Here is a 14731-nt window from a genome sequence, read left to right as displayed (position 1 = left end):
GGTGGACGAGGAGAAAGAAGCTCAAAGCGAAAGAACAACTGCGTGACCTTGAGAAGTACACAGTGTTCTCTTTGCTCCCATTAAAATGCATCACAACAGGACACACCCAGCAATAGTGGGAGATGGCTGCCAGACAGGAACCCAAGTATGGCCCGTCCAGTCCTTACCATCCAGGACTTGTTCTGGAGTTAGGTCATCGACGTGGGCTGGACAAGTGGTGGAGAAACTCTTAGACGCGCAGCTGCAGGTCCCCTGCAACAGACAGATGGACAGGATGACTGACAAGATACACATCCCTTCAGTGACAGCCTCTCCCTGATGCTGGCTGCTGTCACTGCCTGCTTTATTTATTTCTCACTGCCAAGTGTAGTCAACACATTTTTTTCTTCACTGTTTAATCTGTTAATTCATCTGAGCATTCTGAGGGTGTAGTCGCTTGATTTTATCCTAGAGTGTGTGAGTCACGCACAGAGAGCAGCAGAACCTCCAAGGGTCCCTTTGGCTTGTCTTCAATTATGTGGCAGCTGTAGGTTCTGCCTGTGGGAGACATTCTGCGCCTCCCTCGCTGTGGATGGAAACAGGAAACCCCAGCAGCAGCCAGACACTTAAACCAGAGGCATAAATAATGTTGCCATGTCATATTCGTGACCATTTGAATGTGAGCGATGCCTGTTCTTAAGAAGCCCAGAGCACATTCATAATACTTTATCTCATTTATCTTCACATCCCTAAGAAGCAGAAGCAGAGGTCATCAGCTTCATTTAACATGTGAAGAAGAAAAAAAAAATAAAAAAAAAATAAGGAGGGCCTTTCAGCCAGAACCGCCATCTTCCAGTAATTCGCCAAAATGACGAACACAAAGGGAAAGAGGAGAGGCAGCCGATATATGTTCTCTAGGCCTTTTAGAAAACATGGAGTTGTTCCTTTGGCCACGTATATGTGAATCTATAAGAAAGGTGTAGACATCAAGGGAATGGGTACTGTTCAAAAAGGAATGCCCCACAAGTGTTACCATGGCAAAACTGGAAGTGTCTACAATGTTACCCAGCATGCTGTTGGCATTGTTGTAAACAAACAAGTTAAGGGCAAGATTCTTGCCAAGAGAATTAATGTGCGTATTGAGCACATTAAGCACTCTAAGAGCCGAGATGGCTTCCTGAAACGCGTGAAGGAAAATGATCAGAAAAAGAAAGAAGCCAAAGAGAAAGGTACCTGGGTTCCACTGAAGCGCCAGCCTGCTCCACCCAGAGAAGTACACTTTGTGAGAACCAATGGGAAGGAGCCTGAGCTGCTGGAACCTATTCCCTATGAATTCATGGCATACTAGGTGTTAAAAAAAAAAAAAAGACCTCTGGACTGGAAAAAAAATAAGGAGGAATTAAATAATTTGCCTAGGATGACACAGTTTGTCCACTTGGCAGCACAGACATAAAACTGGGTCTGCTGATGTGCTGAAGTGGTCTCCGTTGGTTAGTATATTTTGGCTTCATCATTTTTATGTTATAGCACCCAAGGAGGCCTCCTCTTAGCCTTCACTTACCATGGAAATTCAGGTTTAATTAGGGAATATGAATGTTCAAATGAAAAAAGAACGAAGTTTAACCAATTGCTCTTAAAACAGCCTAACCTTACAAAATAAGACACTCACTTCCACGTTGCACCAAACCACATCTGAAGCTTGGGATCCTGGTGTGTAATCTGGCATGTAATAATTGCAGACCATTTAAAGCTAGTTGTTTCATTTTGGCTAAAGCATCTCTGTAGGAGGAGGCTTCAGAATATGTTCATCGAAATCTTCTGCAAATGGTCCCAGAACAAAGACACTGATTCTGATGACGAGAGCCTGTGTGAGTAGCCCTGTCTGGAGTGGCAGCCCCGTGCTGTGTGCTCCTTCTCACCCAGGCCAGGGTCCTTCCCTGGGCAGACACTTACCTCACTGCCTTTCCTTTGGCTCTGGATGTTTTTCATCTTGCGCACCAAGGTTAAGTACAAGCCCGTGCCAAAGCAGTTCTTCAGGAAAAGCGGGGTGCCTGAGCAGTAGAGCCTTCCCTGGGCAATGATGGCAATGCGATCCCCAAGGAGGTCGGCCTCGTCCATATGGTGAGTTGACATGATGATGGTTCTGCCTGCAAGGTAGGGGCCAGGGCAATCACCAGCCCTGCCCTGGGTTAGGTGTGGTTGGTAAAGGGTGTACAGCAATTTCCTGGCTACATAGTTGCAAAAATCAGGAATTAACTAAAAAAAAATCCAAGGGAACTAATTCAGCAGCAAATTCCAGGATATTAGGACAATAATAACTAACATTTCATAGCATCCTACATACTGTAAGGCATTGCCACACACAGTGTCTCTGCATCCAGCATAGGATCTGATTCAAATAAATCTCCATATTAGGGGCTTATGTATTATGGTCAGCATCTAGTGAGTTTCATACATACATTTTCTGGATCATTAAGCTTTGCATTTATAATCTTCATAAGGAACACACACATGCATACTCTCCCTACCTGGAGATGTCATTAAAAGGAAATAGCAGGCCAGATGCGGTGGCTCACGCCTGTAATCCCAGCACTTTGGGAAGCCGAGGTGGGCAGATCATCTGAGGTCAGGAGATCAAGACCATCCTGGCTAACATGGTGAAACCCCATCTCTACCAAAAATACAAAAACCATTAGCCGGGCATGGTGGCAGGCGCCTGTAGTCCCAGCTACTCAGGAGGCTGAGGCAGGAGAATAGTGTGAACCTGGGAGGCGGAGCTTGCAGTGAGTGGAGATCATACCACTGCACTCCAGCCTGGGCGACAGAGCGAGACTCTGTAAAAAAAAAAAAAAAAAAAAAAAAAAAAAAAAAAAAATTTGAAGAAGAAAACAGCAATGAGGATTCCAGGATGACAAACCCTCAGAGAAAGGCACAGGGCAATGCTGTGTGAGTAGAGTGAGGGGAAAGCTCTGGCTTGATCATGGGGTTGAACCATGCTATTAACCTCTATGAGCACTCAGCTCTGCCTGCTGTGTCTTCCAATCTGAGCCCCTTGTCTGAGAGGTGCCATGACAGAGGAGCCACTTCCATCTGCGGCCATCCTCTGGAGCACCGAATGCCCACCAGGTCACCTTCACACTGGTCCTGAGTGGTCATCTGACAGCTATGGAGCTTCTAGGTATGTTTGCAGGTGACCTGGGTCCCCATGGTCAGAGAGGACTTTCACCTAGAGTAGCATCCATCATTTCAGACAGAAGGGCTGCAGGTCGAGAGAATTTTCTAAAATATTTTCGGAAATAGGTTGCCTCATCAATGATTCCCTGTTTATATTTTTAAAAACCTCAGGAGGCTTTAGTTGGAACTTAGATTCACCAAGTCACTGACAAACCCCCTTCTAAGTGTAGCCATGGTGGTTCCTGTACTCAGCTATGCCAGGTGAGAGAGTGGGGACCACAGGTAGAGCCACAGTGAGAGCCCAGGAGACTGAGCAGTGGCTGTTACCTGAGCGATACTTCAGGAGCAGGTCCCAGATCGAGCGTCTTGAGTAAGGGTCCACCCCAGAGGTGGGTTCGTCCAGAATCACCACCTTGGCATCTCCCACAAAGGCCATGGCGACTGACAGCTTTCTCTGCATGCCACCTGGAGGCACAAGAAGGATAGGAGAGTTAAGGGACTGTGGAGGGTGGGGACGAGAAAGGCCCAGGGCCAGTGGCATTGTGGGGGCACCCTAATCCAGCAGCGGTTTGATGCTGCCTCTTAGATGTTCATAGCGTTCAAAGCCCTAATACTGTTGAGGCTTTGTAAATGCAGAAAGGGCAACCATCGCCTCCTTGGATCAGACCCTTTGAAGACTGTTCAAACACATCAACCTCAGGACAAATAAAACCCAGGCTGCTGTGAGACACTGCTCTGCAGGGATAATGCTCTGGGGGCTGCTCTTAGATTTTTTGGGTAACTTCACAGAGGTGTTCCCACCCTTAGAAGCTCTCCTGCTCCAAGCCTCCCCTGCCTCCTGGGTGCACTGGGAAGTCATGGATTTGCCATCTGTGGCCCTGTCTCCATCCAACTCCCAGCACCTGATAGATCCTGAGCCTCTTCATTCCGCTTGTGGTGGAGGCCTGTGTCCTCCAACATGGCCTCCATCTCCAGCTGGGCCTCCTCCCAGGACTTTCCTTTCAGCTGGGCATAGAACAGTATGTGCTCAGCCACCGTGAGGCTAGGAGGACGGGACAACGAGAAAAGCAATGGCTCAGCACTTCCACTTCTAGCAGCCGATCTTACAGAAATAATTGAGGACAAGTATTCTTGATTTAGCAATCAAGATGCTCACTGCAGTGGTGTTTATGATACAAAACAAAAATAGCAGACCCTGCTTAAATAGCTAATAAGAGGATGGCTTACATGGTTCATTCATACAATGGAATAGTCTGTAAATATTAAATATTATTTTACAGAAGAATATGTAATGACATGAAAGATGTTCATGATATCTTATGTTTAAAAAAGCAATCCTTTTTTGAAAAAAATGTCAGGTTATAAAATTGTATGCATAGTTTTACTATTCTTTATGATTTTAAAGTATATGTGTTTATCTATCTATACATGTATAGGAGAAAGTTCTAAAAAATTATATACCAATATGTTAACAGTGGTTATCTCTGAGTAGTGAAATTACAGGTGACTTTTATTTTCGATTTTTTGTTTACCTATATTTCCTTCCTCCCTCCTTCCCTTTCCTTCCTCCTTCCCCTTCCCTTTTCTTCCCTCCCCTCCCCTCCCTTCATCCCCTCCCTCTCTCCCTTTCTTTTTTCCTTCACTCCTTCCTTCCTTCCTTCTTCCTCCTTCCTTCCTTTCTTACTTCCTTCCTTTTCTTCCTCCCTCCCTCCCTTCCTTCCTCCCTTCCTTTTTTTTCTTTCACAATGACTACGCATAGCTTCTTAGATAAGAAATAAAAGATACCTTATTGGGGGAAAAAAGTAACTGAAAAGCCCCCTGAAAAGTTTGCCTTTCATGCCGTGGCTTACACAGGAAAAAGGAACAGTGGTCCTCCTGTCTTTGGTCCCTGAAAGGAAGTACTTCAGGGCTGCAGAAGGGGCTCGGGGATCAATCAGCTGCTCTGTCAGAGTGAAGGCAGCCTCACCCTTCTGAGGGGGTAGCCCTCAGCTCTGAGCAGCAGAGCCAGAGTCCCATATTCTAAGGGACAATTCTCACTGCAAGTAGGACAAAGGACCTTAAACACGGGGGAAACCAAATAAGAGTCTGTATCTCTGCCTGTGCCCAGGCCCAGCACCCCTGAGCTGGGCTCTAGAAAAGTGTGCTGGGGGCAGAGGTGAGGAGACGGGATGGGGAGGTCTCAGTTCCTGCGTTGCTTACTGGTGGAACAGGATGTTGTGCTGTGGACACATGCCAAGGCTCTGCCGGATTGCATCCAGGCTGGTTTCAATGTCCCTTCCCCCAACGAGCACAGTCCCAGAGGTTGGTGGCAACAGACCTGTCAGGATGGACCTGCGGAACACAGGAGTCAGTGGCAGAAGAGATGGCCTTTAGCAACATGCCTTAGGAGGGCCGCCCCACACCGTGTTCAGTGAGAACTCTCACTGGATTCCTGCCTGAGCTGTCAATCAAACCCAAACTGCTATTAGCTGTGGGGCCCCCTTAGCACCAGCGTGTGCATCCAGGCCCTAATGCAGAGGGCCACCTCGGCCGTCCTTCTCTGCTACTTATTTCCTGGGGCTCCCAGGCCAACGCTGAGGGCCTCTGGGATTCCCAGCCTCAGAATGTTCATGTGCAGTCACAGGTATCCCCAGCTCAGCCATCACGGAGCCTGGTGTTGGAGAGGATCAATAAAAGGTGTTTGGTGCATGACTCAAGGCTTTGCCTCTTGGGTGAGCAGTCATGGCTATTGAAAAGCCAGGTGTCATCATCATAAAGCCAGGTAAGGTCTTGATGAAGGCGATAACTAAGCAGTCCTAGGTATTTGTTGATTAACTGATGGAAGCCAGGCATGGGAATTACCACCATCAGTATTAGCTTTGGATCCAAAACATAAAAAGCCCAAGAGCAACGGTGGGGATTTTTTTTTTTTTTTTTTTTTTTTTTTTTTTTTTTGTAAAATGGGAACTATGACTCCCATGTCCCTAGGTTGTTGTAAGGCTTAAATGAGTTAATACACTTACAACATTAGAACAGAGCCAGCATAAAGTAAAACTCAAAAATATGATCACCGTTAGTATTAAACATTGTTTTAACCCCTGGGGGAAGTTGCATGTCAGCAGCTGATGAAGTAATGTGTTTGCCTTTGCGGAGCCCTGGGGTGCTGGACTTTGCTTCCAGCTCTCTGACCCTATCAGTTAGCACAGAGAGACATCAGATGGATGCAGGACCGCCACACCCAGCTCTGTCCCTGAGTTCTGATACCATCTCAGGCTATCTGAACTTGTCCTGATGGAGAAGCTGAAATCTCCGCGGATCAACCACTAGAGGGAAACAGAACCAAATAGAATGGCACCGGCCGCACATTCCATTCACACTGAACCGCCCTAGAGAACATTCCATCACAGGGTGTACACACTGCTGTTCCTTCCTGGGGCTCTCCAAAGGACGTGAAGACTGTGTCACGTGGGTTCACTGCCCCCTGCGAGGTCCGTGTCTGCTGCTCCTTGGGAAACCATGGCGGGCCCTGTTCTCCTCTCAGCAGATGGCGCTCGGGTCCCTTGGAGGAGAGTGGGACGCCTGCGGAGCTGACAGGTCCACGCAGAGCCCTTCGCCTTCCGTGCCCTGACCTTCTGTTGCCAGGCGGTTACTCCACAGGCCCCTCTAGAGACTGATTTTTTTTTTTTTTTTTTTTTTACTTTCTCCAGAACTACCACTAACCCTCATCAGCTGATGTTGAAGCCTGCCTAATGATCGGCAGGAAAAGGAATTTTCCTTGAAAATAGCAGGACTCTGCCTGGTGTGGTGGCTCATGCCTGTAATCCCAGCACTTTGGGAGGCTGAGGTGGGCAGATCACCTGAGGTCAGGAGTTTGAGACCAGCCTGGCCAACATGGTGAAACCCTGTCTCTACTAAAAAAAAAAAAAAAAAAAATACAAAAATTAACTGGGTGTGGTGGTATGCACCTGTAGTCCTACCAACTTGGGAGGCTGAGGTGGGAGAATCGCTTGATCCTGGGAGGTGGAGGTTGCAGTGAGCCAAGATCACACCACTGCACTCACCACTGCACTCCAGCATGGGTAATGGAGTGAGACACTGTCTCAAAAAAAAAAAAAGAAAAAGAAAGAAAGCAAAGCAAAGAGAAAGGAAATAGGGAAATAGCAGGACTCAATACTTCTGTGCATGTGATGACAGTGGCCATCACTTGATCACCACCATGGACTGTTGGGATGGGGGAAAGACTCAAGGTGTGAGAAACAAGAGGCAACCGCGGTGCCTGGCTTTTGCCCCCACTGAGCCATGACAACTCGGTGGCCTCAGGAAAGTCACTTCAACTCTCTGAATGAATGTCCACTTCCCCGGCACACAAAAGGGGCAATAAACTTATTCTACCTCCCCCTCAAGAGAATACATATGAGTGAGCTTTGAATACTGCAGCAAGCTTTTACACATTCTTGGGGCCACAAATATTTGTCACTAAACTTTGTGGGAAAGAGGAGACAGCCGCTGACAGGGAAAGACTAAGCCAGGAAATGACAGGCTAGCACGGCAGCCAGCTTCTCTGCTGGAAGACTCACAAGGTGGTGGTTTTCCCTGCTCCATTGTGGCCGAGGAATGCGGTGATCTGGTTCTCGTAGAAGGTGATGTTCAGACGGTCCACAGCTGGCCGGCCATAGGGCTCAAAAATCTTCACCAGATTCTTCACACATACCCCAGGAACCCACCCTGGATGCTCACGTTCAAAGAAGGAGTCTTGGGGGAAAATAATGAACATGATGTAAACATAATGCCTAATTACACGGCCCCAGGGCTTTTTCTCCAGACCTTGTCTTCTGCCTGTAACATCACCTGCCCCTGTAGACTGCAGAATAATAATAGTAATAATAGCATCAAACATTTATATAGCACCTCCTATATGCTAGGCACTGCTTCAACTGCTTTACACAAATTGCCTCAATGTACTTTCATAACGGTCCTAAGGTGTAAACATTTATTAGGCACATTTCCATAGCCGAGGAAACCTCAGACACAGAGACATCAACTCTCCTATTAAGGACACATAGGCATGAGTGGCAGAGTCGGGATTTGAACCCAGAGCCCATGCTCATCAGAGTGCACTCACTGTCTATAGGGAGAGTTGGCCCCAAGCTCAACCTTGGTCCTAGGCCCTCATTGACAACAGTCCATGGGGCATTTCCTCATGAATTTCTGGAAGCGGCTTAGGCTCTTCATCTTCCCAAAACAACATCTGCTTTCAGACTCTCCCATGACCTTTTCTGGACCGCCATTCTCCTAGTCACCTTGGCTTGAATCTTTGAGTTGACTTTGACTAAGGCTTCTTGCTCCTCAGAACTCCCAGAGTTTTCCAATTAGGTGGGTAGCGCAGTCCACGTTTCCCCATCACCATCCCTCAAATCCCACTCCCCTCCTTCCTCCTCCCATGCCCCCTCCACTGCAGACCCTCACCTAGTGCTCTCACTTCTCCCTGACCTCCCATCTCTCACTGCTTCATTTCACCCTATATGGCACAGCTTAATTTGTCATCTTAATACTGTAGCTCTAAGCATTTTTTTCCCTAGGGGGAGAAATTCCACTGTTTCTTCTGTCTGTGCCGCCTGGTCTTGCCTGCAACTGAGGTGGAATCAGTCCCCAGCCTCCTGATTTCAGCCTCGACTTTCCACTGTGGGAGGAGGATCTGCCCAGAGGCATGGTGTACTGCAGTGGGCAGTGGTGGGCTGGAGGGATAAAAGCCAGACCCCCTCCTGCCCTGTCAAGCAGAGCCCGGGGGCTGTGCTGCCTGTCTAAACCCGGAGCATTTTGGCCACAGAGAAATGCATATGCTTAGGGAATGAAAAGCCTTGGGAAAAATACAGAACTAGTTTAAGAGAGAAGATGAGCGCAGCAAAAGCCAGGAAAAACACAACTTGTAAACCTGGATCATCAGTTTAGGGATTATTAGGTAACTTCCACTGTCAGGAAAGGCTTCTGATGGTTTCAATGAATGGCCTTCTAGATTTGTAAGCCATAAGTGAAGTGTAGTCAGCTCCCCTGGAGTCTCTTTCCCCCTGGACACAGAAGCATTTATTTTTGTCTTTCCTTATAGCTCATATCCGCTTTAAGTCCCAGTGACCAAAGTTATTGTTCTTGCTAAATCCTCGGAAGTCAGCACATTTGTGCAACCCACTTGGGATTTGCCTAACAAGGGCACAGGCACACTACATAGTTGGTATTTGCTTTCTCCAGGAAATATGCGCTAATGTCTGGGCTGAACCATTCATTCCACACACATGCAGATGGACCTCTGAGAAGCGATCTGGTTTAACACTTGTCAACAGAGAGAGTCAGTTTCCTGGGCTTCTTTCCACCCTTGCCATGAGATGTTTTGCTCTGGCCCTCTGCAGTGCTTAGAGCCTTTTCCTCGCCTCTGCTGTGCATTCTTTATTGGGGTTTTACCGTGTATTCCTTCTGGGTGTTCCGGATCCTCCGTTTCCTCTGTTAGGGGCTCGGTCTTTTCCAGGGCTCTTTCTTCTCTGGTTGAACACCCTGCACCAATCAGAAGCCAGTGTTACTCTACCTCCGGGAGCTGAGAACCAGCAAAGGCAGGAAAGGAGGGGAGAGGTACGGGGAGCAAATGAGTTTCCTAGCCAGCCTCTGACCTGCTTTAGGGCTGTGAGGTACTCAAGCATGATCGCACAATCTTTGCCAGTCCCAGAGGAAGATTTGTAACAGGAGCTTCAGACTTGGAGAGTTTCACCTCCTCCTCTCAAGGTGCCAGGAGGAGCCCACAGTTTCAGAAATTGTGATTTTTTAAAAATTAAGAAAACCAGTTTTGAATTTGAAATGAGTTAATTTTCTTTAGCCCACCACTGGTCCATTTTACTCCAATCCAAAACATGTGAAAGTCATGGCGAACCTTGAGTAAAAGTCTATTCAGGGGCCAGATGTGGTGGCTCACCCCTGTAATCCCAGCACTTTGGGCTGCCAAGGCCGGCAGATCACAAGGTCAGGAGTTTGAGACCAGCCTGACCAACATGGTGAAATCCCGTATCTACTAAAAATAAAAAAATTAGCCGGGTGTGGTGGTGCTCACCTGTGATCCCAGCTACTCAGGAGGCTGAGGCAGGAGAATCACTTGAACCCGGGAGGCGGAGGTTGCAGTGAGCCAAGATAGCACCACTGCACTCCAGCCTGGGCGACAGAGTGAAACTCTGTCTCAAAAAACAAAAACATAAACAAAGTCTATTCAAAGTGCTATGATGGCCAGCCAGCTTAAACTACAGCTTGAGAAATGGTTTACCTGAGAAATTCACCTAGATGGGCATTTAAGTATCTTGGAATTAACACCAGGGTTGAGCCTGGTGATGGTATTAATACAAGCCTGGACAAATTGTGAAGTGTGGTATAAACACACACATTGCACACACACACACAGACACTTTTTGGCAAACTTGGCATTTGGTTTAAAAAGACATCAGGACATCCTGGAAGGGGAAGAGAAGCAGAAGGACCAGTCAGTCTGCCAGACAGGAAGGCAGGGACAGGAGGAAACCACTGTCACCAAGCATCCAAGGGCTCTCGGCCTCAAGTGCACACACAAGAGCAGGGCGAGATTTCTCAATGCAACAGCCACCCAGGGCCCCTCTGTCCCCTGCCCTCTGAAAACGTGCAGGAAGTGTGCTGGAGCGGCAGGTAGTGGGCCTGGTGGTCAGGGACCTGCCGCCTCTAGTACTGTTCTTCTACTTCTGCTTCCTGAAGGACTTTTGAATCTATGCCCCACAGTTCCTTTGATCACTTTACTAGCTATCAAACTGCACAAATAGGTAATGAAATAGCAAGAGGAAACATCCTCTTAAAGAGTTTAATCACTGGAATGAGTTTCCTGCCAGGCAATATATGTGCAAGTTCCAGATTTTGTCCCAAGTGACCAATGGGGGAAGATACTGGCTGTCTCCTGGGCTCCATTTTTTATTTTTTAATCTGTGAAAGGAGGGAGGTTGGGTAGAGACCCTCAGCTCTTTTCTGGTTTTGGAGAGTTTTAGAAATCCATTTCAGTCCAGCCTATGAGACAGGTGAAAAATATTTGCCTCCCGTTGGCAAACATATTTGTGATTCACTTTTGAAGGAGCATATTTTTCTTATGACTTCTTTTTTTCCTAAGAGGCAGAGTATCTGTTGGGATTGTAGAGAAAAAAAAAAATGCCCACAAGCCCTGATATTCATTGACATTAAAAACATTCTAGGAATACACCCCTGTGCTGAAATTTTTCATTTATTATAAGATAATTTTATTATAGTAAACAATTAACAAGTTTATAGGTAGACAAAATGAGTAAGCCAATACAATGAAAAAATCCTGAGCTGTTAAAGTGCTGTTTGTTTGACCCAGTGAAAACAAAAGCAAAAAAACAAAAGAAAAAAAAAACCAAAAAAACCTGGCCAAGCCTTTTAAAGGCCCTAGACTAATCCCCTAGAGAAAACAAACATCAATCTCAGTGCTTACAGGATAAGTCCTGGCCCAGGCCCAATAATACAAAGTAAAGAACAGGTAGGTGAGCAACAAACAGATGGGAGAGTACTTCCTTCGCTTGCAGAACCTCCCAGCTCTAGGGGAGCCCCCCGCTCACACTCTGGAATTTCTTTGCTTTCTCAAACCTCACAAAAGAGTCTGTTTTTCCCTGCTTCTAGAACTTTCTCTAGTTAGGCCTCCAGTTTGGTTCAGTAGTAAAGGTGCCTTTTACCTAAGATGTGTTGTGGGCAAATGCCCTTTCAGCCTTCTTCCCCACCCCTAAGAAAGATCAACACCAGGAGAATCTGAGGCATTACGGTGAAGATCAACAGCTCTGCCTCAGCCCCAGGAAGCGTCTGCATCTTGGGAGAATAAACTTACTTATATTTGGAAAAGGCAGAGAAGAATGAAAAGGCACGAGGAAGGCAGTGGGAGACGAATGCAAAGGTTCCTTCCTGATTCCCTGGATTTCTGCTTTATACTGAAAAGCTGCAAAAGTTCTTTGAACCCTGAAGTGGCTTGGCCTTTTTTAAATAGGGCACTTTAGTCTACTGGACAAAGTGTCCAGGACACAGGGCTTTATCCATGATCAGCCATTCATGATCACACAGGGCCCAGCGACTCGTGAAAGGTGGGCTCCCAGACGCTGCAATGCCTATCAAGGGGCAGAGTCCCAGAAGGCAGCTGACTCATCAGGAATCACACCGTTTACATAGAGGGCCACCTCTGTGACCCATGTGCATCCTGCACAGAGCCCAAGGAGCTGATTTCAAACATTCAGATTTGTGTTTTAAAGGACTCACCTTCACCGCCAAGCCAATACGACTCTTGCAGAAGAAAGTACCAAGGAAGCGGGGTTCCATAGTCTCCTAAAAATAAAAACAAATAAACAGAGAAAGTCGAAGGAGTCTCCCTATCCTACCTTACCGCAGTTCTATAAGATCCAGAGTTTATCTACCTCAAATTGTAACTACAGATATTTGTAGTTATCATTACACGGCTATTCTCAGGCTCCTAGAAAGACTTCTCCTTCCAACATATTTTTATCCACACGGTCATGTTTTTGGGGTGTTATAAGCAACAGCAAGACCAATAATCTTGGTTGACATTAGTTTTCCAAAAAAATGTTTCATGAGATTATTAAATCAAGTCCTTTTCCAGGAGTCAGATAATAATAATGGTGATCATCACTAACATGTACTGGATATTCTTTCTGTGGCAGGCATTGCTGTGAGTACTTTCCATGTGTTAAATAATTTAAACCTCAAAACAATCCCAGGAGGTAGGTAGTAATATTATTCTTGTGAGAAAGGAAACTGAGGCACACGGAGCTTGAGCCATCTACCCCTGGTCACAGATAGTTGCCCCTGGTCACAGAGAGTTAAACAGAAATGTAGGAATTCCAACACAGGTAATCCAGTTCTAATGTCACTGTTTTTAACTCTACACCCCCACCCCTCATTCTGCTGGATCCACCAGGGTTCCAAGAAAAAGACCCCCAAATTTCTAGTCCAGTTCTCTTTGAAAGTTCTGCTCCCTACAAAATGTTGATTTTGTAGAATCATGGTCTCAGCTTTTTTTAAGAGTTGCCATATGTTTCATGGCCTTTGCTGCCATTGAACTGTCTATTCCTCGGGGCAGGTCTGGATCTTTATCTCCACTGCTCTATTCCCGGAACTTGGCCCTGCTGAGCCTCACACACATGTGCTGCTCAGTAAATAGCTGGTGAATAAATGAAAGCTTTAGCTTGGCTAAAATAAAACTTTTGAATTATGCACAAATTTCAATTTTAATCAACTAATTTTCATCTATTATATTTCTTTCCAACAGTCTAGTAGGATAGAAAAAACAGACTAAGTTCAAGTGTCTTGTTCAAAGTCACCGTCATGGGTTGAATTTGGTCTCCCTCCAAAAAGATATGTTGGGGTCTGTGACATAATACAAAATATACTTGGTCTTTGTTCCCAGCTCCTGTGCAGGGCACAGATCTCCTAAAACCCTTGGAATTTCCTGGCAGAAAGGAGTGTCTTTTTTTATTCACAATGAGCCCCTTCCTCCACCACATCTGAGTTTATGCTAATGATGTGACTCAGGGTAGAGCCCCAAGATAGCTGCAGTTTCTTGGGACTGGTCGCCAGAAAGACCACCCATGTGAAGAATGGAACTTTCAGTCCCAACCCTCGACCTCCAGACATGTGAAGAATGGAACTTTCAGTCCCAACCCCCAACCTCCAGTAGGGGAGTAGGGAGCTGGAGACAGGGTTATGAAAACTCTTGAACAACAAGATTTGGAGAGCTTCTGGGTTGCTGAACACTTTGAGGTGCTGGGAGGGTGGTGTGTCTAGAGAAAGCATAGAAGCTCTGCCCCCAATCCCATACCGTGCTTCTCTTCCATGTGGCGGTTCCTGAGCTATATCCTTCATTTTAAAGCTGTGATTGTAAGTACAGGACTTTGGCAAAAGTGTGGGTAGCCTGGGCACCACATTTCCAGCTGGCATCTGAAGAGGGGCAGTCTTATGGGACTGAACCCGTGGGGTCTGTGTGAATTCTGGATAGTGTCAGAATTCAATTGAATTCTTGGACAACCCATTAATATAGGAGAATTGGTTGGTGCCAAAACAACAACAACACAACAACAAAAACCAAAACACACATTTGGTGTCAGAAGTGGTGTCAAGAAAAAAGACACCAGAGTGCTAACCCCAGGTACCTCATAATGTGGCCTTGTTTAGGAACAGGGTCATTGCAGACGTGATTAGTTGAGATGAGGTCACATGGGAGCAAGGTAGGCCCCTAATCCAGTCCAGCTGATGTCCTTATAAGATGGCCATGTAAGACAGGGAGAATGCCATGTGCAAATGAAGGATCAGAAGGGTACATCTACAAATCAAGGAGTGGCCAAGCACCTATAGGTTTCGGAGGGAGCATAGCCCTGCTAACACCTTGATTTTGGACTTCTAGCCTTCAGAGCTGTGAGATATAAATGGCTGTTGTCTAAGCCGCCCAGTTAGTGGTATTTTGTCATGGCAGCTCTAGTAAACGAATGCACCCATGCCACTAGGATGCAAACCCAGGCCTCCTGACCCAGTCTAG

General features: G+C 46.5%; 1 protein-coding gene and 1 pseudogene across 2 annotated transcripts in view; one reads left to right on the top strand and one right to left on the bottom strand.

Moving 5' to 3' along the window:
* Positions 1 to 14731, bottom strand: part of ABCA4 (ATP-binding cassette, sub-family A (ABC1), member 4) — a 128540-nt gene that overhangs the window by 47616 nt on the left and 66193 nt on the right. The window contains exons 17-24 of the mRNA XM_011991509.1: positions 12442 to 12507; positions 9586 to 9675; positions 7710 to 7884; positions 5353 to 5484; positions 4056 to 4195; positions 3481 to 3618; positions 1933 to 2126; positions 168 to 252 (exon numbers count right to left, since the gene is read on the bottom strand). Of these exons, the coding sequence (XP_011846899.1) occupies positions 168 to 252; positions 1933 to 2126; positions 3481 to 3618; positions 4056 to 4195; positions 5353 to 5484; positions 7710 to 7884; positions 9586 to 9675; positions 12442 to 12507 (1020 nt within the window). The remainder of the gene's footprint in view (positions 1 to 167; positions 253 to 1932; positions 2127 to 3480; positions 3619 to 4055; positions 4196 to 5352; positions 5485 to 7709; positions 7885 to 9585; positions 9676 to 12441; positions 12508 to 14731) is intronic.
* LOC105547793 lies at positions 845 to 1358 on the top strand (annotated as a pseudogene). The gene has a single exon (XR_001007277.1). The product of XR_001007277.1 is annotated as a 60S ribosomal protein L21 pseudogene (transcript).

Source organism: Mandrillus leucophaeus, unplaced genomic scaffold (genome assembly GCF_000951045.1).
Source record: "Mandrillus leucophaeus isolate KB7577 unplaced genomic scaffold, Mleu.le_1.0 Scaffold397, whole genome shotgun sequence".
Classification (NCBI taxonomy): Eukaryota; Metazoa; Chordata; class Mammalia; order Primates; family Cercopithecidae; genus Mandrillus; species Mandrillus leucophaeus.
Note: the sequence above shows the minus strand (reverse complement) of the source record. Positions and strands in the feature narration are given on the sequence as shown.